The sequence below is a fragment of the Mercenaria mercenaria genome, chromosome 7 (assembly GCF_021730395.1).
Source record: "Mercenaria mercenaria strain notata chromosome 7, MADL_Memer_1, whole genome shotgun sequence".
In the NCBI taxonomy this organism is placed as follows: Eukaryota; Metazoa; Mollusca; class Bivalvia; order Venerida; family Veneridae; genus Mercenaria; species Mercenaria mercenaria.
In genome coordinates this window covers 3589659-3613371 of record NC_069367.1, presented here as the reverse complement: position 1 = coordinate 3613371, position 23713 = coordinate 3589659, and the positions used below count along the sequence as shown (strand labels likewise).

The window sequence follows — 23713 nt, the reverse complement described above, 5'->3', positions numbered from 1 at the left end:
TCCATTTGAGGCACGGGCTGCACGTGCAAAATGACTTTTTCCAGCAATGTCTACATGTACGAAAATTCTATCGCAAATCATGCATTGCACTTGAAAGATAGTCGACAGACTAAAAGGAATACGTTAAAAAATCCAGAATATCCTTGCTAAGAATGCCACGTTTAAGGCACGATCAACGCCATCAGGTCATTGGCATGGTTAACGCCGAACTTTCATGTCCTGTAATTGCACGTCGTATGTGCTGTTCTCACCTGACAGTCATGAAATGGGTTAGGAGACATGATCAGACAGGGTCTATGAGTAATCGACCGCGCACAGGCCATGAAAAAGTGACGTCGATATTGTATAAACAAGTAAAGAGGTATATATTAAGTGGTAACTTTTCAATGACCCCCAGTATATAAAAGGGTGTTTTAAAGCATATGGGCAATTTCCGTGTGATTTCGTCCCAGTCCGTGATTCTAGTTACCTCCCCTGACGGTCCGTCCACAGACTGGTGTGAAATGAAAGTGAATGTCATGAATTGGACTAATTCTTGTTAGGCGATTCGGCATTCTTCAAACCTAATTGTAGCTCAACGCTCGCATGATTTCCGTAAAAATCGGAGATTGCCGAACTCGCGTGATAATACGCATCTATTCATAAATCCGTATATTCATAAAATGTTTCATTACACACAACATAGCAAACGCTTTCTTATAAATTGAATTTGAAGAAATCATTGAAATTCGACAAAGGTTTGAACTTTCTATGGGTCCGCGCTGCCTTTCCGTGTATGATTTTAGGCTGAACCAGTGACCCTCTGCGTTTTTTTCTTCATTTGACGGTCGAAGTGGACATCGAATCCACACTGACAAAGGGATAAGTGATTCGAATTTTGCAAGCTTACTAACTACCCCATTATGGAAGCCCCACATAAGATATAGACAAAATTTTAAATAAATATGGGGAAAAAATGTAGGGCCTATCGGTAGCCACAATGGAGTAAATGTGAGGCGAAAACCGCGCGAAAGTTGAGCAGACGTTAGCGTGAAGATGACGCCGCATAACAAAATGAAAATGACGCCATGTCATCACAATATGACTACGACAGATGATTGTGTCAAGTACGATCCTTTTCTGGACTATATTAGAAATTTCTAAAATGTCATTCTTTCAGAAACTGCTTAAAAGAAAACCAAAACGTGATGTTAATCAATATTCACCAAGTGTAACTGACTGTTTGAATAGAGAAGAAAATGGCGTCTTTACAAGCAGCTCGGAGAAAAAATCAAATTTTTATTCAAGACGGAAGTTGATGGAAACTCAAATGGCTGAGAGAATGATAAGGAGAAGGGAAAATAATGCGAAGGAATCAACGGACTCAGATGATGATAGTGATGAAACATCTGAAGACTTTGATGATCGGATGGCTGAAAACCGGAAACGGAAGTTAAAATCACAAATTTATAAGTTAAGGTAAACAGTGTGTACCTTGACGAAGAATATATTTCTTTCATTTACTATCACCGCTTCGTGTTTTATAATCTGTTCTCGCATATTTGAATGATTGATCCACTAACAAAGTATACTTGCCTTTCAATGCCCACATACTAGGGGAACGAAGAGAGTCTGCACGATAAGTTGTGTAATTATTGCGAGTTGTCGGATTTAATTTTGCACAGTCTGCTGATTCACCTTAACTTAAGGTAGTTCTGTACATTTGGATGAAATTTTATTCTACGATGTACAATTTGAAGAAACCCTATTGTTTAAAAATCCAGAATACGCTTAGAATATTCGGTACATATAAATATATGGTAATGTGCTTGATTTTTAGCAAACATTGAATAAAAGCCAGTACTGATTACTTAGACGCATCAACTCAGATTCAGATTCAGATTGAACCTCACTCCAGTTTTCATAACAAGAGCTAGTCTTTATGAAAATCACAATTTTGATAATTTCGCTAATAGATTTTTTTATATAATGTAGAGTTTAATTTAACCTTCTCACTTTTGGAATTAGTTAACATGTCAAATATTTTGATATCATATCATACTTTTAGCAAGACAATAACTTTGTCGTTTTGAAAAATTTACTCACGGGTTTCTATTAGTTAACGATTTTCATATCCATGCACCTAGTCCAGGCTTTATTGCTTACATGCTTCGTCATCAGGATAAAGGAGCTATTCCATTACTTCCGGTTTATCAAACGTTTAGAATTACCTTAAATAACAAGGCCGTCTTTATTTCTCTGTAAACATAAGACAAAATCATTCATTTTCTCGTGCATTCGCGATGCATTTCTGTTGTTTGGATGAGAGCGAGGCAGAACGAGACGAAGAAAAACAATGTTCTTTTCTTCCAAAGGACCTTGAAACTTTGGTAGATTTATTATTTTCCGAATCGGCGAATGACTCAGATAGCATTTATCTTTTGATTTCCAGCTCCTGCCGTTAATTATTTGGCATGAATCATTTAGCAATTACTAATACACTTTGATAATGTGGCAGTCGAGTCCAATAAGTCCAGGAATGTTCAAAGATAATCCGTCATAGATCTATTGTAAAGCAAATATTGGATTTACCTGTATTGGAAAATAAACAGTGTCGATTGGATTCCTGGACTTATTGGACTCGACTGCCACATTATCAAAGTGTATTAGTAATTGCTAAATGATTCATGCCAAATAATTAACGGCAGGAGCTGGAAATCAAAAGATAAATGCTATCTGAGTCATTCGCCGATTCGGAAAATAATAAATCTACCAAAGTTTCAAGGTCCTTTTGGAAGAAAAGAACATTGTTTTTCTTCATCTCGTTCGAGATAGGTGCTAATCAGGTCTCTTTGAATCTGATTCAAGGTGATATTTGATTTTTGAAGACATTTTTTAGCTGGTGCACTCTTGTATTTATATTAATTTTTTCAGAATTTTACTGATTAGATCTTAATTTATTTTTAGACTTTGGTCAAGATTAGCACAAACCTCTCAGCTTTTACATTGTATAATTTGAAGTCCTGCAGTTGTATTATGTATAATGTGCTTTTATGCTTGATAATTCATGTGCTTTTCTATGTGCTTATTTGTTTGTATTGTAATGTGACTGTTATTTGTTAAGTCGGCTAATAGCTATTCATAGCTAATGTTATTATTGTTACAACCCGACTATAAATAAAAATTTGTATCTTGTATCTTGTATCTTGTTAACTGCCACATTATCAAAGTTTATTAGTAGCATGACGTAACGTCAATACATTGTGTTGTTGTAAACGTCGCTCTGTTGAACATTGCATGTACATACATTTGTTCTAAACGATTTCAAACAAATAATTCAGATGATAACTGTAACAGTCTCAGGAAAAATGTGCAGCCTCGAACGGGATTCGAACCTCGGACCTTCGGCTTACCGTGCAAACGCTCTACCAATTGAGCTACAGAGGCCACCCGATACGAGAACCGCTACACTAACAAAAAAAGATGAATGACGCCTTCACCTTAAACGACCATGTTTGCAAATGTTACATTTTTAAAACACTAAGTTTCGTTTCAGGAGACAGAGAGAGAAGTTGAGGAGGCGGCAGACGGATGCACTAGCCATGGAACAAGAGATCCGGGAGGTAATGTCTCTCATCAGGATAACCAAACAACAAACAGAAGCACTGAAGGAAGACGTTCTTAACAAAAAATGTGAAATGAAGTTTCTAGCAACAGAGGGTATGTTTTTATTATCTTTTTAGCCGATTGTCATAACTGTCTGTCACGGTTTCGGACTCGTTCACAGTTTTGGAAGAACATGTTTTAGCGGCCCCAGTTAACCTTATTTTATCTGCCCTTTACATATTTACAATAACAGAACATACCGGTATATACAGCACAAAGAAATAAAGGAAAAAGGGTCGGGCGACAAGTCCTTCAAACATTAATGAATGCCCTCACCTGATGAAAAACATATCAAAGCTGATCGGCTGACAAACAACCTATTTAAAGCATCAATAAACAAAATGAGTCGTGAGCATTTATGTTTAGGTTGTTTTAAAGCATCACAAGAAAAGAAGAAAAAAAGCTTGAAGAGGTTGAAGAAATTGATGCCAGTTTTCACAAGGACAAAAAATCCCCAAAGAAATTTAGTCACGAGAGATGTAATTGGGGACTGTTAATGGTACACATGCAAATCACTGCTCAAAAAAGATTGCTATGTTTTATATAATTTTGAACTTCAATAAATACTTCTATATTGTCTTCTGGTAACAGCTCATTCATTTTTTTTTTTCAAAAAAAAAAAAATAAATAAAATAAAAAAAATAAAAAAAGAGAAAAGAAAGGATGAAAATGTCGAGTCAATCGAAATAAGTAGCTCAGTCTGTACAGCATTCTTATGATATTCCGGGACTTCAAGTTTGAGTCCCGGCATGGCTGCACATTTTTCGCCCTGTGAAATTTGGCATCGGTCATTGACCCTTGACAGTATTGCTTGGTTAGCCAAATGATACATGCTGAAGTCTGAAATGTTTTAGTTTAAAACATATTTATTGCATGAATTTCACAAATAACAATAGTACAGTAACCATTTTGCATGCAAAGAATATTGACGAAAGCACATTGTACTTATAAGGTCAATCTTCTGTTATAAAATATACACCAAAAACATGGCTTAAATTTACAAAACAGAATAATATTTCTTGTGCAATACATCCAATTTTAGAAGAAAATATACGATAAGAGATGTTTCTGAAAATCGTAGACACTTAACATATAAAGCTTTATTCCTATAAATCCCAAGAACAAAACAAAATATTGACAGCCAGTGTTCGTACATATTTTAGAAGTCACAAATAAGTTAAGTGCTAGTAAGAAAATCGTAGACACTTAACATCATACAAGGCTCTTTTATTCATATAGTTACCAAGAAAAAGACAAAATATTATCAGCCTGTTCATACATATTTCAGAAGTCACAAATAAGTTAAGTGCTAGTAAGAGAAGTAAAGAATTTCAAATCGTGATAGTTATAAGAAAATAATATGTAGAGAAAGAAAGGATTAAATCAATAGATGAAAATAAGTGAAAATCCACCTGCGATGAACCAGTTAAAACGTAGAAGGATGTCAGGTGTTATCAAGATATTACAGCACATGTCACAATGGAAGTCAATGTTTTAGTGAACCTTCCACTGTCAAGAATATACTTCTGGACAGCTGCAAATAGTTCTATGTTATCTTCATCAGATAATGAGTTTTGGAATTTTTGAAATGTTTTGGACCCAGTATTTTGAGCCCGTGTGGCAAGGCAATTTAGACATACTTTACATGAAGTACTTAAAATGAATGCGAGTACTTGAGTAGCTGTAGATCTTGAGGAGATGTCATAGACCGGGTAGTGTTTGAACTTAGAATATTTCACAATTTGTGACATAATCTGGAAAGTTTTAAAGTTGTCCGAACCACCGGAACTTAAAATGCATGTAAATGTAGGAATATATCATGGATACGTACAGTTTCAAATCTGGAGTAGTTCTAAAGGCTAGGGTAGGCCATGCATTGATATATAGTAGTTCATGTTAAACTCCTTACATGTTGGGTACAATGTATAGATGTGTAGGTGGATGTATTCATATTTATACAACATAAGAGACTATTAAAGAAACCATTTTGACCTATGACTGACGAATGAACGTTAAATTTTTGCGAATAAAACGGAAGGTACTTAGTCGTAATTTCAAGTTAATTACTTTAATTCTCGACGTGGGTTACTCGAAATTTCGAGTTATTAACTAAAATAATCGACTCAGTATCTCGAATTTTCAACTTACCTAACTAAGTCGAAATTTCGAGTCAGTACCTAGTTTTTTGTTAATAAATCAAAAGCATGTGACACTAATGTTTTTCTGTCGTTTGCGCTAATTTTCAGGTGCTAAAATATATCAAGTTATTCAAGTTTCCTTGAACAATTTCAGTGCCCGAGGGATACGAGATGGAGGCAAGGAAAAAGGAACCGGTGTTCTATAAGAAATACAACAACGTGAAATCAGCTTCAGAAGCCAATAACCTGCTGACAAACTTACGGCAAAAAATAAAGGCTTTACAATATATTGAATTACTGACGTACAACAAATATTTGGAACATAAACATGATGTCAAATCGTGCTCAGTTAAGCATCGATCTGGTGCTTTGTCTAAGAATAAGAAGCGTCATTTCGGCCCTTTAAAGGACGCTATTCAATTCGGTAGCGCAGGAAAAGGTTGCAATTCGGAAGCCAATTCTGCCGACCAAGAAGCAGACGACATTCCATTGCACGCGTTTGCCACAGTGACCATTGAGTCACCGACGCCGCCACAGCAATCAACACCATCTACCCCGCCAATGCAAGCACCAGCTCCACTACTTCCGGCACAGCTGTTTCGCGGTCCTTTATCACTGGTGTCATCCGCTAACATGGCAACAGAAACATTTATATAAAATAAAACTTTGAAAAGTAGTTTGATCTGAGTACTCGTTATGACCAATTCATTCTCCGCATTTCGCGAAAACATTCACTGAAAACATACGCTTTTGAATGCGACGGAGGTCTGAAACGTTTTGTAGGCATACATTTATCGAAATAGAATGGATATACTGTATAAAAAACAAAGATTTTTTTTCTTAAAATCTTAACATATTAAAACATCTATGGCAAGTATCTCCCACAAATAAAATCATCGCTGTCATTACTATGGTTGAGGTGTAATGTACTGTAGAGTTGGGAATAATCACAACACCTTTATTTCGCTGTTTGACAGACAATAGACTTATTCGCATTGTTTGACTGACAACAGACTTATTCGCGTTGTTAAGAAGTCGCGATTTAACAGACATTCTAACATGGCTCGAATTGATTTCCAGTTAAACAAAGAAGAAAATCAAACGCAATATATCCTGCGATAAACAACGGTTGACGCACGGACCGGTAAGAGAGCATTATGACGTCAATTTTGACGTCATGTAGCCGCCTGACGTCCGATACATTACTCCTCGCGTAAATGAATTCCAGCATAATATTTATTGAAATACATTAACGTGCATGTCAGAATGAAAACAATCAAGACGTTCTTGTGTTTTATCGTCTAATTTACCACGGTTCATCGTTCAGATGCTTCGGTATTTAACCACTCGGGCTAACGCCCTCGTGGTTCAATTCCTACGCATCTGAACTCTGAACCGTGGTAAATTAGACGATAAACAACGCGAAGGCCTTGATTATTTGTTAATTCTAACATGGCTCAAATTGATTTCCATTTAAACAATAAAGAAAATCAAACGCAATATATCCCGCGATAAACCACGGTTGACGCACGGACCGGTAAGAGAGCATTATGACGTCAATTTTGACGTCATGTAGATGACGTCAATTTTGACGTCATGTAGCCGCCTGACGTCCGAAACATTACTCCTCGCGTAAATGAATTCCAGCATAATATCTATGAATATTCAACGTGCATGTCAGAATGAAAACAATCAAGGCTTCTTGTGATTATCGTCTAATTTACCACGTTCATCGTTCAGATGCTTCAGTATTTAACCACTCAGGCTAACGCCTCGTGGTTCAATTCCTACGCATCTGAACTCTGAACCGTGGTAAATTAGTCGATAAACAACGCGAAGGCCTTGATTATTTGTTAAATATGTTTTTCTGCGTTGTTCAGAATTCGCAATTTGACAAACAACAGACATAATTTGCATTGCTATGGTTTCCGTGATTTGACAATGAACGTATTCGCGTTGTAAAGAATTCGCAATTAGACAGACAACAAACTTATTCACGTTGTAAAGAATTCGCGATTAGACAGACAACAAACTTATTCGCGTTGTAAAGAATTCGCGATTTGACAGACAATAAACTTATTCGCGTTGTAAAGAATTCACGATTTGACAGACAACAAAATTTTTCTCGTTGTAAAGAATTCGCAATTAGACAGACAACAAACTTATTCGCGTTGTAAAGAATTCGCAATTAGACAGACAGCAAAATTTTTCTCGTTGTAAAGAATTCGCGATTGGACAGACAATAAATCTATCCGCGTTGCTGCTAACTGACAAAGACTTTTTGCGTTATTAAGAATTTGCGATTCCTAATTGTTTATACTAAAATTTTCAATTCGTGTATTGCTGGGTTCGCGCTTATCTAAAAAATCATTTTTCGGTGTTCGTGCGAAATGAAGGACAGGATAGGATAGGCATATCCAAAAAAAAAAAAAAAAAAAAAAAAACAGTTTCATTTCTTATATTTACATTATATTTCCGTATTTCCGTACCAGTGGAAAGGAATAGATTACTGAAATTAAAGACTTCGCAAATATTATTCAATTTTCAGACTGTAGCATGTCATTTTTCAAGACCATTTGAACATGCAGTAGAAGCATGGTTTTAAACCTTCCTTTAACACTTGCCACAGTTCAAATTAATCGATTAGAGCATTGAACTGTTTTCAAAGATTATCTTCAAAAGTCGAGTCGTCTTTTTAAATCATAATGATAAAATGATAAAACGATTATAACTGATCGTTTATTTTTGTACACAATTTGTATCTCTGCGTAACATGGGCCTTGTAACTGTGCCAAAGTGTTATATAGTAGTACGGAGGAACCTATATTGATCGAGCTGTTACAATGTTCCCAGCCTTTCATCAAAAGGTCGTCTTTACGACCGTAGAATGACTCTACTGCTTATTGCCACAGGTAGTCGCTAATTAAACTTTTCGATTTTAATTTTGGATTTATTTAGATCTTATACATCCTTATTCTATGTTTTTTTCCTTATCCCACAGATACACTGTGATATCTGTGCACTGGGACTATGATTATACAATGTACCTAATATGAGTCGATTCGTTTTCCTAGTAAACAAAGAATTAGAAAAAGTGGGAACTGAAAATTGTGTGTGTGGTATTACGCAACAATTCACTGTATGACACAGTTATGACGTCATAGCGTCAAACGTCATATAGCGGCACGTTGGGAAAAAAACTCACTCAAAACAAACAACTATTTAGTGGCTGTTAATTAGGATACACATAATATAACTCTTGATAACGTGTTTAATAGAACTGAAGTATATATCACTCGGGTTTCGCCCTCGTGATATCATTCCTTCACATCTGAAGTGCAAACAATGATTTGATCAAATCGTGAAATTATTACGCCCGATCGTGTATAAATAGTTTTAAAACACGTTTTTTTTTTAAACAAATTATTTCTAAAGTTTGTTTGTTTGTTTGTTTTTTGTTTTGGGTTTAACGCCGTTTTTCCAACAGTATTTCAGTCATATGACGGCTGGCAGTTAACCTAACCAGTGTTCCTGGATTCTGTACCAGTACAAACCTGTTCTCCGCAAGTAACTGCCAACTTCCCCACATGAATCAGAGGCGGAGGACTAATGATTTCAGACACAATGTCGTTTATCAAATAGTCACGGAGAACATACGCCCCGCCCGAGGATCGATCTCGCGACGAGTAACATCCGTCGCTAAAGCTATATAGATATCTAAATGTACACTCCTGGAATTGCAATTCTTGGTGTAAGAATGCTCGTCCTGCCGCGCTAATATTATATAGTACTACGTACGTTCCTGTACGCATACACACTTTTTTTCAAGCCCCTGTGGGATTTATACTGATAAAGCGCCGGTCGATCTTTTGATGTCTAAGATGCACGCAAAACAAGTTAACCTCGATCTTTTTTTTTGATTGCCAAGTTAATTATTATCATTCTAAATATATTATACTTAAACTTGTTGCGTAAATAAAGACACTATACAAAGATAGTCGCAAATATTTACAAAGAATGCAATTAGGGTTTTGAAATTCTAACTGGATTCTATTCAAGTTATTGTATATTTTAAATAGCAGTTATAGAAATACAGGAAAGATTGACAAATAAAACATGGATTAAAAGTTAAATACACTAGGCCATATTTGTAGATCATGGTAAAATTTTAAGTAGATGGAAGATTAAAACTTAAGCGTTTTAGAAAATAATACATACTGGAGTCATTTATGCGTTGTTAATATTTAAACTATTAATCAAAACTAAGACTTTAACAAAAATTGATCCTGAAAAGAAAAATACGACAAAGTGACACATAAATCCATAAAACCGACGAAGGATTTTATGAAAAAAAAGCAACAAAAACAAACATTCGGATTAAATTTGAGAATAACAAAAGCAAAATTGAGTTTATATTTGAGAAAATTAATGGAAGTAGGTGGCATTGTAAAAAGGAAGGAACTGCAAATAGATTGATAATCAATTACGCAAATATTACCCGTACTTTTTGTTTGTGTATTCGATTTTTATGGAGCTAAAATGTTGTAAAACGAATACAGGTCGAGAGAAAATAACTGGCACTAACATAAAGTGGAAAAAAAAACGTTTTTAATCTGATGAAATTGTTCAAAATTGTCTGATTAACCAGTTTTGAGCCCTTGAATTTTTGGATCATACTGGACAGGTGAATTTTCAGTATTTGTGCAGTGGTTAACTATAAAAAAAAGTTCAGTTAACTATATGGAAGTTTAGTTAATTAAATGCAAGTTTTGTTAATTGGTTAAATATATAAAAGTTCACAAATGATGGATATTTTCACTGCGATTGCCCAAGGGCGTGTCAGACAAATAGGACACATTTTGCAAGACAATGAAAACAGTTTATCTATCACAACCCATGATGGAAAAACTGCGCTTATATATGCCGTTTGTGAAGCCAAAGATGAAATAAGGACGCATCTAGTGCGCATGCTCCTTAAACAAGGAAGTGAGATAAACGCGACGGACGAAAATGGGCGAACCGCGTTGATGTACGCGTCAATGGACAACGACAAACTAGATCTAGTACGTGTATTGGCTAGATGTAAGGGTTGTGATCCAAATATTAAAGACAATGAAGGAAATACGGCGATAATGCACGCAATCATGTGCGCAAATGCGGCGGCAATAAAAGTTCTTGTGAACTCGTCTGTCACTAAGTCAACGATAAATCTCGAATTAGCAAACGGACAAGGGCTTACGTCATTGGAACTGAGTGTCAAATTACAAATGCCAGAATGTTGTAAGGTTCTTGTCTGTGAGGGTGGTGCAAATACGAAGCACGTAAACAACCAAGTGGGGCTTATGCGACTTCTTGAGGATGAAAACTTGTTTCAAAGAAATAATACCCCGCATTCTAGACACCCTTCAAGGAATGCATTTGTAAACAGGAAATTAGATTCTCCAATTCTTGAAAATAAACAGTTCGAAGGGTCATACATGTCACGTGACACGACACCAAATTATGTTGACGATTTTCTAGGAAGAGGAACACCACACAACGGACTCTCGCGCTCAAATAGTCTCCACAGAAGCAATAGTAACTTGTACAAGCGACGTCCAGAAGCCGGAAGTCGACCTTCCAGTCTGTCGTTCGCGAAAGATGTACTTGGGATATTAAACTCACAGAAAAACTTAAAGCGAGTGTTGACACCAATTTCCGGAAGAAACGGAACACCGGTTACGACAAAGGCCGAGATTTCCGAAGATCAGTCTATCGGAAATAGAACCAGACTTCCCAGTATTCCAAGCGGCCGGAAGTTATTCCTAGTGTCATCCAAAAACAATTTTAATGGTTATGGTAATTCGGAAACGTAGATAAACAATTTTTTGTGCATAATAGACCTACAGCAAGAGCATTTGAGCCGCGCCATGAGAAAACCAACATAGTGGCTTTGCGACCAGCATGGATCCAAACTGTTCGCTAACGGTTTCTCTAATTCCAATAGGCTTTGAAAGCGAACAGCATGGATCCTGACCAGACTGCGCAAAGCCACTATGTTAGTTTTCTCATGACTTGACTCATTTCATGTCATTACATTCTGGTGAAGCAGACATATGACATTCACAAGGATATCTATGAGGTGTTTTAATTACTAAATGATAATAATGGTTTAATAACAATTACACTTTGTTCATGAGCGTTTGTTGCAGTATCAATTCGTCATGTTCTATGTTTAATGGATTTTTCCCAAAGTTTAATAAAGTTGCATAATATAAGGATAAAATAAAGTATTGATTTTTTTTCACGGAGCCTCTAAATTGACTTTCGACACTTTTGTTTTAAACGTTACAGTCTTTATTTTTTTATTTCCAAAAGAACGGAATAATAATTATTTCGAAAATACAAAATAATGTTCAGGCGTAAAAAACGAAATATTTCACGAAATGTATTTCGTTTTTATGAAATAGTATTTCGCAATTAACGAAATAAAAAAAGAATATACTAGCGAAACTAAAAGCATAGATTAGTTCATAAATACGTAAAAAAAATATAACGAAATAGTGTTATGCTTTCACGAAATGATAATTATTTCGTATTTTCGAAATATTATTTTGTTTTTACAAGATAATAAAAAGGGAAAATGGCACTTATGGGTTCCGTAGCTTTTAACAGGAGTTGGTCAGCAAGTACAGACAATTCAAGAAGTACGGAGGAGCATTAGTGCCAGTTGCATGAAATTAAATTACAAGTTTCAAAATGTTGGCAAATTCGCTCAGTAATTTAGCTCTGCTATACGAAATATATGGGGAGCTATCCTTCTCTCCCTTGCTTCGGTGTCTAGATTCCCGTTAAAGTTTAAGTGTACTTTTACTTTATTTCTGTTATTATACTTGATGAATTTGCTTCAATCTTGTAACTAGTTTACGATCACCGGCCGCATCATATAGCGCAAAGGCAATTTTATGCTTGCACCAACATTCATGAATTAATCCATCTTTTTACTTAAACATCATGAACATAAAACTCTTTATGCAGTTTCATTCTACCTCTGTTATTTCTGAATGGATTTGATTCCAGCCTGACATACCTGTTTATTCCACATCATCACGCACATCATACGGCATTAGACCATCAACACGGGCATCCGGTGTCAAACTTCTATTCTACTTAGAATTTAAGATTAAAGTTTTGGTAGCTCTAGTTACCTCTTATTTGTCTCAACAATGAGCGTTTATGAATACGGAAGTTGACTCGTAATGACATTCGTCAATTTTCATTTGTTTACGTACGCTCCGTGAGCCATTTCGGCAATTTTCGGTTGTTCTTAAAATGGCCCCGAAAGGAGCCGAAATCACGTATAAAGGATACGTAATCGCACGTAAAACTCCGATTGCCAATTCGGGTGCTTTACCTCAAACATGTTTTCACTGGGTTTTGTCTGGAAAATCGAAAAGTAATAACACAGAAAGCTACGTGAAGATATCAACAAAGTCGCAACTTTAGAAAGCCACGAAGGTCCAATTGACCTTAGATAATGAAGTTTCATAATTGACCCGGAACTGATTGAGATAAAGAAGATGTCATATTAGTATGCAGCTCAAGTTAAAACAGTGGCCTCTAAAATATTTACAAGTTTTTTTTCTATTTATCAGACCTTAGATAATCCAGCTTTACACGTCGTGCTCAGTTGAGCTAAAAACGAAAATAAATCTGCACGTCGATATTTAATCGATTCAAAGCTAATTTGATAATCGAACTTTGCGACATTTAACAAAAAAAATGATATATCGCACGTCATTTGAAATTCGAACTTTGGGCTTTTGCTATGAATGGTATTCTTCTTTGAGAAAATTTTAACATTTTAACAACAACCCCATAATTTCGTATTTGGACACGCCCCTACCCAGTCTTCCTCTCCAGTTCCCATACTCCTAATCCTGTAGCTTCAACTCGGTTAAGAAAAGTAGCTTGTGTAATATTCTATATATAACGAGTGACGCTTAAAGACGTACCACAACCTAATATTTCTTTCCCATTTAAAAAAATGATGATGTTCCTTGTGTATGAACAGCAAAAAGGAGCGGCGCAAATGTAAAGGGCCGCTGGTACAAGACCATCAATTGTTTTTCCATAGACTTTCGTTATAACATTACAGAATTCCATAAATCGAAACAATCATATCTAATTACATGTTTTTCAAGAACTATCTTAGTTCTACCAAAATTTCGGAGGAAAAACATATGAATAGTGATACTTTAATCAAATAATTTTCGTGTGAATGAAATAACGTTGGCATGACGGAAGAAATTCGACATGACTGACCAATCAGAACGGGCAAACGTTACGTTATTCCCAGGCCCCGCGTTCACAAAACAATTTTTGGTCTCAGCTGAGTTTGAGATCAAAATTTTAATATCAATTTTACTAAAACTTCAAGGTTAAATTCAAATTGAGAGTGACCATCAATACTGAATAGCCACTTGAAAATAGCTATTAACTTAAAATTTAGTTTTTGACCTGTTATTTAGATATAAATGACAAATCAAGCTGTATTATCAAACTCAGCTGAGACTGAAAATGTTTTGTGAACAAATGGCCAGGTGTACACTCCCAGTTAGTTCCCCGTACTTTTTTTGAATTGTTGGTCTCTTTGAGGACGTCCATGTAAGGTCAGGGATAACGTTCCTTGAATCACAAGGCAGTTCTTCCGTCTTTTGAACCGTGAGAGTGGTTTTAATGTTAAATTTAACAAAATGTGTGCAATTTAAAATATAACCCAGTTTTCAAAAGGAAAGTAAATATTATGTAAACATAAGAATTCATTTTTTTTTCGAAGTTCATGCGAAATGAACGACAGAATAGGATCGGCAAATTAAACATGAATTGCGCCAGCCGATTCTATTCTGTCGTTTATTTCGCAAGAACATCGAAAAAAAAATCATTAACTGAGTGACCTACTCTTTCCTCCCAAACGAAATTCGTGAAAATCATTCTGCATTCTGATAGTAGCAGAGCTACCGGCGCCGCGAAGCGGCGCCGATAGCGTCGCATTACGGTTAAACGTATGAAAAAGAAAATGAACAGAGAGATCTAACTGTGTATACTATCGAGTTGAAAATTCGTGGTACTTTTTGGAATCGGTGTTGTTCGGATTTTTTCAAGTACACTATGCACATAGTAATTAATCAGTAAAGGCGTCTGTAGACGCTTACTGTTTACGGTTGACAAAAGCGTCTCGCTTACTGCTTTGAATATTGAATAAAAATGCAATTGAGCGTTTGATAATAAGAAATAAATGCTAAATACATTTTCTACGAAGAAAAAAAGAAATAAAACACAATATTATCATTTTGAAACGACTTTCGTCACGCTGCCATTACTGAACTTTGTTATATATACTTATGTTTGTCTCATGACGTCATAACTCCACAACGGTGTAGTGGTTAGCGAGTTCGCGTTGTAATCCAGAGGTCGTGAGTTCGAATCTCACCTGGGCCAGATTTTTTTTTAATTTTTATTTTTTATTTCATTTTTTTTGTATTATTATGAGTTTTGAAAATATTGTATAACTAAAGTCTATTGTAATTAAATTTGGAATTGGAACATTAACTTTTTACATTACTTAAAGTCCTCATTGCCCAACATTCACACGCAAAGACACAGAATTCCTTTGGCTATTGGCCTAATGAGATTCTGTTAGGTTTGAAATTTTCAAAGTTCAAGCTTTTCAATTTGAAGCAGTTATCATTTTGTGACTGGTTTCCAGTATGATAATAAGTTATGTAAAATTGTTGATGCAGTGCGTTTTAAAAAGAATAACAGAAATTATTCAAATACGTTTTTTTTCTTTATCTTGGTGCAGATGTTAATCTATACCAAACTTTCTTTTGATTATATACAGAATATTTGTAGAGTTTTCACATGTCGAGAATTAATCTTGATGCAGTCTAAAACATGCCTACAGAAATCATGAATTATCATTAATAATTTTAATAGATCTAAAGAACATAAACTTCCTAAACGAATCCATAATTCCAGATAATTCCAGCACCACTCCTTTGATTTTTAACGGGCACTGGTGATTTTTCATGGGAGCTCTGCCTTTTAGGTAGCACCTACTTTCATATTACTGCTATAATGCATGCATATAACAAAGTGAAACGTGGAAAATTAAGCCCTCCCCGAATAAATGTGTTTTCGAAAATTCATCTGCAAACTTATTCAGTAAGTCTTTTCTTTAATAGCAGAGCTACCGGCGCCGCTTCGCGGCGCCGACAGCGTCGCATTACGGTTAGACGTATGAACAAGAAAACGAATAGAGAGATCTAACTGTGTATACTATCGAGCTGAAAATTCGTGGTACTTTTTGGAATCGGTGTTGTTCGGATTTTTTCATGTGCACTATGCACATAGTAATTAATCAGTAAAGACGTCAGTAGACGCTTACTGTTTACGGTTGACAAAAGCGTCTCGCTTACTGCTTTGAATATTGAATAAAATGTAAATGCGCATTTGATAATAAAAAAATTAGTGCTTAAATACATTTTCTACGAAGATAAAAGAAATAAAATACAATATTTTCATGCTGAAACGACTTTTAAATAATTGTCACGCTGCCATTACCGGACTTTATTATATATACTTATGTTTGTCATAATGACGTCATAACTCCACAGTGGTGTAGTGGTTAGCGAGTTCGCGTTGTAAACCAGAGGTTGTGAGTTCGAACCTCACCTGGACCAGGTTTTTTTTATATTCCTTTTTTATTTCATTTTTTTTTTTGTATTATTATGAGTTTTGAAAATATTGTATAACTAAAGTTATTGTGAAATTCAACAAGTGTTTAGTTTTGATGTCAGGTTCCAATGTAGTGCCTGTGCAGTAGTCAGTAGACATAACTTTAAAAAAAAAAAAAAGCTTTAGGATCAAAATATACAGGCATTGAAATGTGAAAAGCAAATAATGCTCTTTTCCCCGTTCGCATATATTTCATCCGTTAGCTTTAAAATAACTGACCAGAGTTGATAAAAAAAAACTAAAATTATTGGCGATGAATCGAGAATTTCGGCAAACACTGTTTTTCTCTAGGTAAAATTCTGATCATTAATTTTTAAAAATTGCTAGTCTTTTGGGTTTAAAACAAGCTTTGTATAGTCATGTAAATGATTGTAATTTTCCCATACCAGGCGTCTATTATAGCAGTGTTTTTGACTGAAAGCTGGACACAATCATTCTTCCTTTCAGAAAGAACCAAAATTTAACAATAATGACATTGAAAAGAATTACAATAGTCATTTCCAGGATTACGTAAATTCTAATTTCTATAAACTTTGGAACTGAAACATTAACTTTTTACATTAAGTCCTCATTGCCAAACATTCACACGCAAAGAGACAGAATTCCTTCGGCTATTGTCCTAATGAGATTCTGTTAGGTTTGAAGCTTTTCAATTTGAAGGAGTTATCGTTTGTGACTGGTTTCCAGTATGATAATAATTTATGTAAAATTGTTGATGCAGTACGTTTTAAAACAGAAATTATTCAAATACGTTTTTTTTTCTTTTGGTGCAAATGTTAATCTATATCGAACTTTCTTTTAATTATGTACAGAATATCTTTCGAGTATTTCACATGTCAAGAATTAAATTTGATGCAGTCTAAAACATACATTCAGAAATCATGAATTATCAATAATCAATACTTATAATTTTAATAGATTTAATTTAAATAGAACATAAACTTCCTAAACGAATCCATAATTCAAGACAATTCCAACACCACTCCTTTAATTTTTAAGGGGCACTTGTGATTTTTCAAGGGAGCTCTGCCTTTAGGTAGCACCTAATTTCATATTAAGCTTTGATAATGTGGCAGTTGAGTCGAATAAGTCCAGGGGTGTTCAAAGATATTCCGTCATAGATCCATTATAAAGCAAGTATTGGATTTACCTGTATTGGAAAATAAACAGTGTCGATTGTATTGAGGTCAACTGCCACATTATCAAAGTTTATTAGTAAATCATCGCCTCCTTTACTAATCTTACTAATATTTATGCATGTGACTTATTCCAACCAATCACGATCTGGTCACTCATAAATGGTCAATGTTTTGAAAACGTTTATTCTTTGATACTGTGCAAATAAAACCAAATAGCTTTGGATATATTCTACATATATTCAGGTAATAAACATTTTTGTACTTTGTAATCATATTTCTTGATGTAACTGAATTTCTGTATTGATATTTCATGTATTTAATGAATTGTTACGAGTTATAAATTACTGTGTAGAGAGCGGTCAGTTACGCGCCACCACACCTATTGTAATGCTCGTTTGTTTACCTTTTTGACAGCTGTCATCTGTCAAATGATGTTTGTTATTTCTTGTTTATATTTACTATTTGTTGTTTTATATTTTCAGAATACATCTATGATAGTAATGAAATAATATTGAACATTATTATTAAACCCATAATTGAACATTAAAAATTCTTTGTCATCCGACCCACCCCCTCATACAGCCATGTAGCCAAGTCATCTACAACTATAAAATACTTGAGCTAGTTGGGAGCAAGAGAAGAAGGGTGACATATGGATATAAATACCACAGAAACTTTGAGGTAAAGTCCCCCTCCCGTCGCCGCCCCTCCCAGATATCAGCTAGCACATGTATATCAAAAACATTGAATAGGTTTTGTTACAAATTCAGCATGTTTCAAAAATACTATTTACTATCAATCCAATGTTTTTCTGAGCATTGATAGAATATGGTATTTTTTTAAAAACATGTTGAAATATATTGGCTGAAGGTTGGCATGGGCGGATTGTGAGGGGCGGGGGGGGGGGGGGGGGGATGCTGAACCCCCAAGTGTCAGTGATAAATACAGTAATTAATGTTGTTGTTTTTTTATGCAAGTCGATCTCAGCAGCAACTTTACTATGCATATAATAGTTGACCTAACGGTTTGCATAGCAAAAAAAAATAATAATAATAATAATAAAATAAAATAAAATAAAATAAAATAAAATAAAATAAAAAAAATAGTAATACATTGAATGTAAAAGTGAAAAGTTTCAAATGTAATTAAGCCTGTAAAAGGTTTATGCCATCCACTCCTAGGTCTTGCAAGACAGCTATTGCTGGTGATTGTGAAATATATCCTATGCACATTATTAGCATCGAAACTTTGTGTTTAGCATTATTATGCTAGATTATAAAACTATAATATGAAATTAGGTGCTACCTAAAGGCAGAGCTCCCTTGAAAAATCACAAGTGCCCCTTAAAAATTAAAGGAGTGGTGTTGGAATTGTCTTGAATTATGGATTCGTTTAGGAAGTTTATGTTCTATTTAAATTAGATCTATTAAAATTATAAGTATTGATTAATGATAATTCATGATTTCTGAATGTATGTTTTAGACTGCATCAAATTTAATTCTTGACATGTGAAATACTCGAAAGATATTCTGTACATAATTAAAAGAAAGTTCGATATAGATTAACATTTGCACCAAAAGAAAAAAAAAACGTATTTGAATAATTTCTGTTTTAAAACGTACTGCATCAACAATTTTACATAAATTATTATCATACTGGAAACCAGTCACAAACGATAACTCCTTCAAATTGAAAAGCTTCAAACCTAACAGAATTTCATTAGGACAATAGCCGAAGGAATTCTGTCTCTTTGCGTGTGAATGTTTGGCAATGAGGACTTAATGTAAAAAGTTAATGTTTCAGTTCCAAAGTTTATAGAAATTAGAATTTACGTAATCCTGGAAATGACTATTGTAATTCTTTTCAATGTCATTATTGTTAAATTTTGGTTCTTTCTGAAAAGAAGAATGATTGTGTCCAGCTTTCAGTCAAAAACACTGCTATAATAGACGCCTGGTATGGGAAAATTACAATCATTTACATGACTATACAAAGCTTGTTTTAAACTCAAAAGACTAGCAATTTTTAAAAATTAATGATCAGAATTTTACCTAGAGAAAAACAGTGTTTGCCGAAATTCTCGATTCATCGCCAATAATTTTAGTTTTTTTTTTTATCAACTCTGGTCAGTGATTTTAAAGCTAACGGATGAAATATATGCGAACGGGGAAAAGAGCATTATTTGCTTTTCACATTTCAATGCCTGTATATTTTGATCCTAAAGCTTTTTTTTTTTTTTAAAGTTATGTCTACTGACTACTGCACAGGCACTACATTGGAACCTGACATCAAAACTAAACACTTGTTGAATTTCACAATAACTTTAGTTATACAATATTTTCAAAACTCATAATAATACAAAAAAAAAATGAAATAAAAAAGGAATAAAAAAAAAACCTGGTCCAGGTGAGGTTCGAACTCACAACCTCTGGTTTACAACGCGAACTCGCTAACCACAACACCACTGTGGAGTTATGACGTCATTATGACAAACATAAGTATATATAATAAAGTCCGGTAATGGCAGCGTGACAATTATTTAAAAGTCGTTTCAGCATGAAAATATTGTACAGTGGAACTTCCGAAAACCGGACCTTCTGAAAACCGGAAACCTTTGAAAACCGCACGAAACTCGAGGTCCAGTTTTTTTCTGTTCTTATTTCTATGTAGTTCTAACTTCTGAAAACCGGAAATTCCGAATTCTGAAAACCGGACGATTTTTGAAGGACTGTTTATATTTTAACACTAAAATTGACTTCTGAAAACCGAACAGCAAAATATTTGCCGGATTAAAAACGCCCATGGCAAGTTGTCAATATGTTCTTTTATTTATCTATTAGTGGCGTGCATTTATTTTGACACGCTTTATAATCAAAATGATCATTTGATGCAAAAGTAAGGAAGTAATCGGTGATTACCTTCATTTGTATTCGGTTTATGAAAACGTGATTAATTAAATATCTTACGTGTGAAAAACTTTCTTAATGTTTGAAGGAAAGAAAGATCGTATTTTCATTGATTAAATTACATTGATTTAACTATGCATTTTCAACGTTAATACGAAATATATTGACCAGTTAAGGGCTCTAAAGATGGTATAATTTAAATAGAAAATGTTTTAAGTGGTATTTTTAAAGATATGCTTTTTAATATTTGTTAATCATGTATTATTTGTATTTTTTTAATTAGTCAGTTAATTTAATACTTTATATAAACTTGTAAAATTACTAAGAATAATAATCTCCTTTATCCTACATGTAAAAAACATAACTTTCGTGCACACATCCTCTTTGCCTACAAACTTTCAAATTTCTGAATTCCGGAAACTTCCAAATACCGAACATATAGGCTGGTCCAGAAGTCGTTCGGTTTTCGGAAGTTACACTGTATTTTATTTCTTTTATCTTCGTAGAAAATGTATTTAAGCACTAATTTTTTTATTATCAAATGCGCATTTACATTTTATTCAATATTCAAAGCAGTAAGCGAGACGCTTTTGTCAACCGTAAACAGTAAGCGTCTACTGACGTCTTTACTGATTAATTACTATGTGCATAGTGCACATGAAAAAATCCGAACAACACCGATTCCAAAAAGTACCACGAATTTTCAACTCGATAGTATACACAGTTAGATCTCTCTATTCGTTTTCTTGTTCATACGTCTAACCGTAATGCGACGCTGTCGGCGCCGCGAAGCGGCGCCGGTAGCTCTGCTATTAAAGAAAAGACTTACTGAATAAGTTTGCAGATGAATTTTCGAAAACACATTTATTCGGGGAGGGCTTAATTTTCCACGTTTCACTTTGTTATATGCATGCATTATAGCAGTAATATGAAAGTAGGTGCTACCTAAAAGGCAGAGCTCCCATGAAAAATCACCAGTGCCCGTTAAAAATCAAAGGAGTGGTGCTGGAATTATCTGGAATTATGGATTCGTTTAGGAAGTTTATGTTCTTTAGATCTATTAAAATTATTAATGATAATTCATGATTTCTGTAGGCATGTTTTAGACTGCATCAAGATTAATTCTCGACATGTGAAAACTCTACAAATATTCTGTATATAATCAAAAGAAAGTTTGGTATAGATTAACATCTGCACCAAGATAAAGAAAAAAAACGTATTTGAATAATTTCTGTTATTCTTTTTAAAACGCACTGCATCAACAATTTTACATAACTTATTATCATACTGGAAACCAGTCACAAAATGATAACTGCTTCAAATTGAAAAGCTTGAACTTTGAAAATTTCAAACCTAACAGAATCTCATTAGGCCAATAGCCAAAGGAATTCTGTGTCTTTGCGTGTGAATGTTGGGCAATGAGGACTTACAGTAATGTAAAAAGTTAATGTTCCAATTCCAAATTTAATTACAATAGACTTTAGTTATACAATATTTTCAAAACTCATAATAATACAAAAAAAATGAAATAAAAAATAAAAATTAAAAAAAAATCTGGCCCAGGTGAGATTCGAACTCACGACCTCTGGATTACAACGCGAACTCGCTAACCACTACACCATTGTGGAGTTATGACGTCATGAGACAAACATAAGTATATATAACAAAGTTCAGTAATGGCAGCGTGACGAAAGTCGTTTCAAAATGATAATATTGTGTTTTATTTCTTTTTTTCTTCGTAGAAAATGTATTTAGCATTTATTTCTTATTATCAAACGCTCAATTGCATTTTTATTCAATATTCAAAGCAGTAAGCGAGACGCTTTTGTCAACCGTAAACAGTAAGCGTCTACAGACGCCTTTACTGATTAATTACTATGTGCATAGTGTACTTGAAAAAATCCGAACAACACCGATTCCAAAAAGTACCACGAATTTTCAACTCGATAGTATACACAGTTAGATCTCTCTGTTCATTTTCTTTTTCATACGTTTAACCGTAATGCGACGCTATCGGCGCCGCTTCGCGGCGCCGGTAGCTCTGCTATTAGTACTTCCCTTATACTATATATAAATATTGGAGGATTTGGTAAAAGTACGGAACACCAGACAGGACATTAACGGGGAAAATGAAATAAAACAACTAAAACATTAAGGATTTAGAGGTGCCACTATTTTACCCTACGACATACTCCCCCTGCTTCGAAAATGGCGTCCCGACATTTAACATGCAAAATGAAGCAAACCATTTTGTAAGAATATAAAATAAAACGACTATAAACGATTATAAACAATGTTTTCTAAAGTAACATCACGTGAAATATCAAAATACATTGCACACGATACATAAATAAGAATACATGAATACATGATATTATATGGTGAATGAATGAAAATGTGTATATCATTTAGAATAATTTGATATGTGTGAGGTTTATATGTGTATTTTATTTGATATGCGGACGTAATACAGGTGCCACTAGTTTACCCTACGACACATATACCATTAGATAAATAAAAAAAATGCTAAAGAACTGTAAATATATTATTTATAACTCAGCAATTGTTTTCAGTGTAAGACCAAATTAACTTTCACCAGGTGAACACTAAGAATAAGACTAAGGTATCATGCTCTAGCTTAAGACATTTGATAAACATATAGAGCAAACACATTTTCTTTTCTCAGCAGTTTTATCCGAATATCATTTATCTGAAATTTTTCACAATCGGAAATATATAATTATTATTTTCCACCGTGAATGAATGAAGCCTACATGCAAAGGGAGACAACCAAAATTTAAACAAACCGTTCGTTTAAATTTTGGTTGTCTCCATTTGCAGGTGACTACAATGTATGCATAAAAAGTACTCTGTTTTCACAAAAACCGCCCATGTATTAACGAGAGGAAAATGCTTTCACAGGGCCCTACATGTACTTCTCCGCAGATAGACATCTGGCCCCATGTTCACAAAACGTTTTCAGTCTCAGCTGAGTTTGATAATGAAACTTTATTTGTCATTTATATCTAAATAGCATGTTTAAAATTATATTTTATTTTAATAACTATTTTCCAGTTGCTATTCAGTATTGATGGTTAATCTCAGT

At 34.3% G+C, this 23713-nt stretch overlaps 2 protein-coding genes across 2 annotated transcripts; both read left to right on the top strand.

Moving 5' to 3' along the window:
* The first annotated feature begins 1043 nt into the window (after positions 1–1043).
* LOC123555124 (uncharacterized protein DDB_G0284459-like) lies at positions 1044–6459 on the top strand. The gene is made up of 3 exons (XM_045345733.2): positions 1044–1458; positions 3536–3699; positions 5938–6459. Exons 1-3 carry the CDS (start codon positions 1094–1096, stop codon positions 6438–6440), a joined length of 1032 nt encoding a protein of 343 aa, XP_045201668.2. The 5' UTR covers positions 1044–1093; the 3' UTR covers positions 6441–6459.
* A 4129-nt stretch (positions 6460–10588) lies between these two features.
* Positions 10589–11638, top strand: LOC123556109 (ankyrin repeat domain-containing protein 26-like). The gene has a single exon (XM_045346709.2). The coding sequence runs from the start codon at positions 10589–10591 to the stop codon at positions 11636–11638; it is 1050 nt and encodes a 349-aa protein (XP_045202644.2).
* Positions 11639–23713: the final 12075 nt, after the last annotated feature.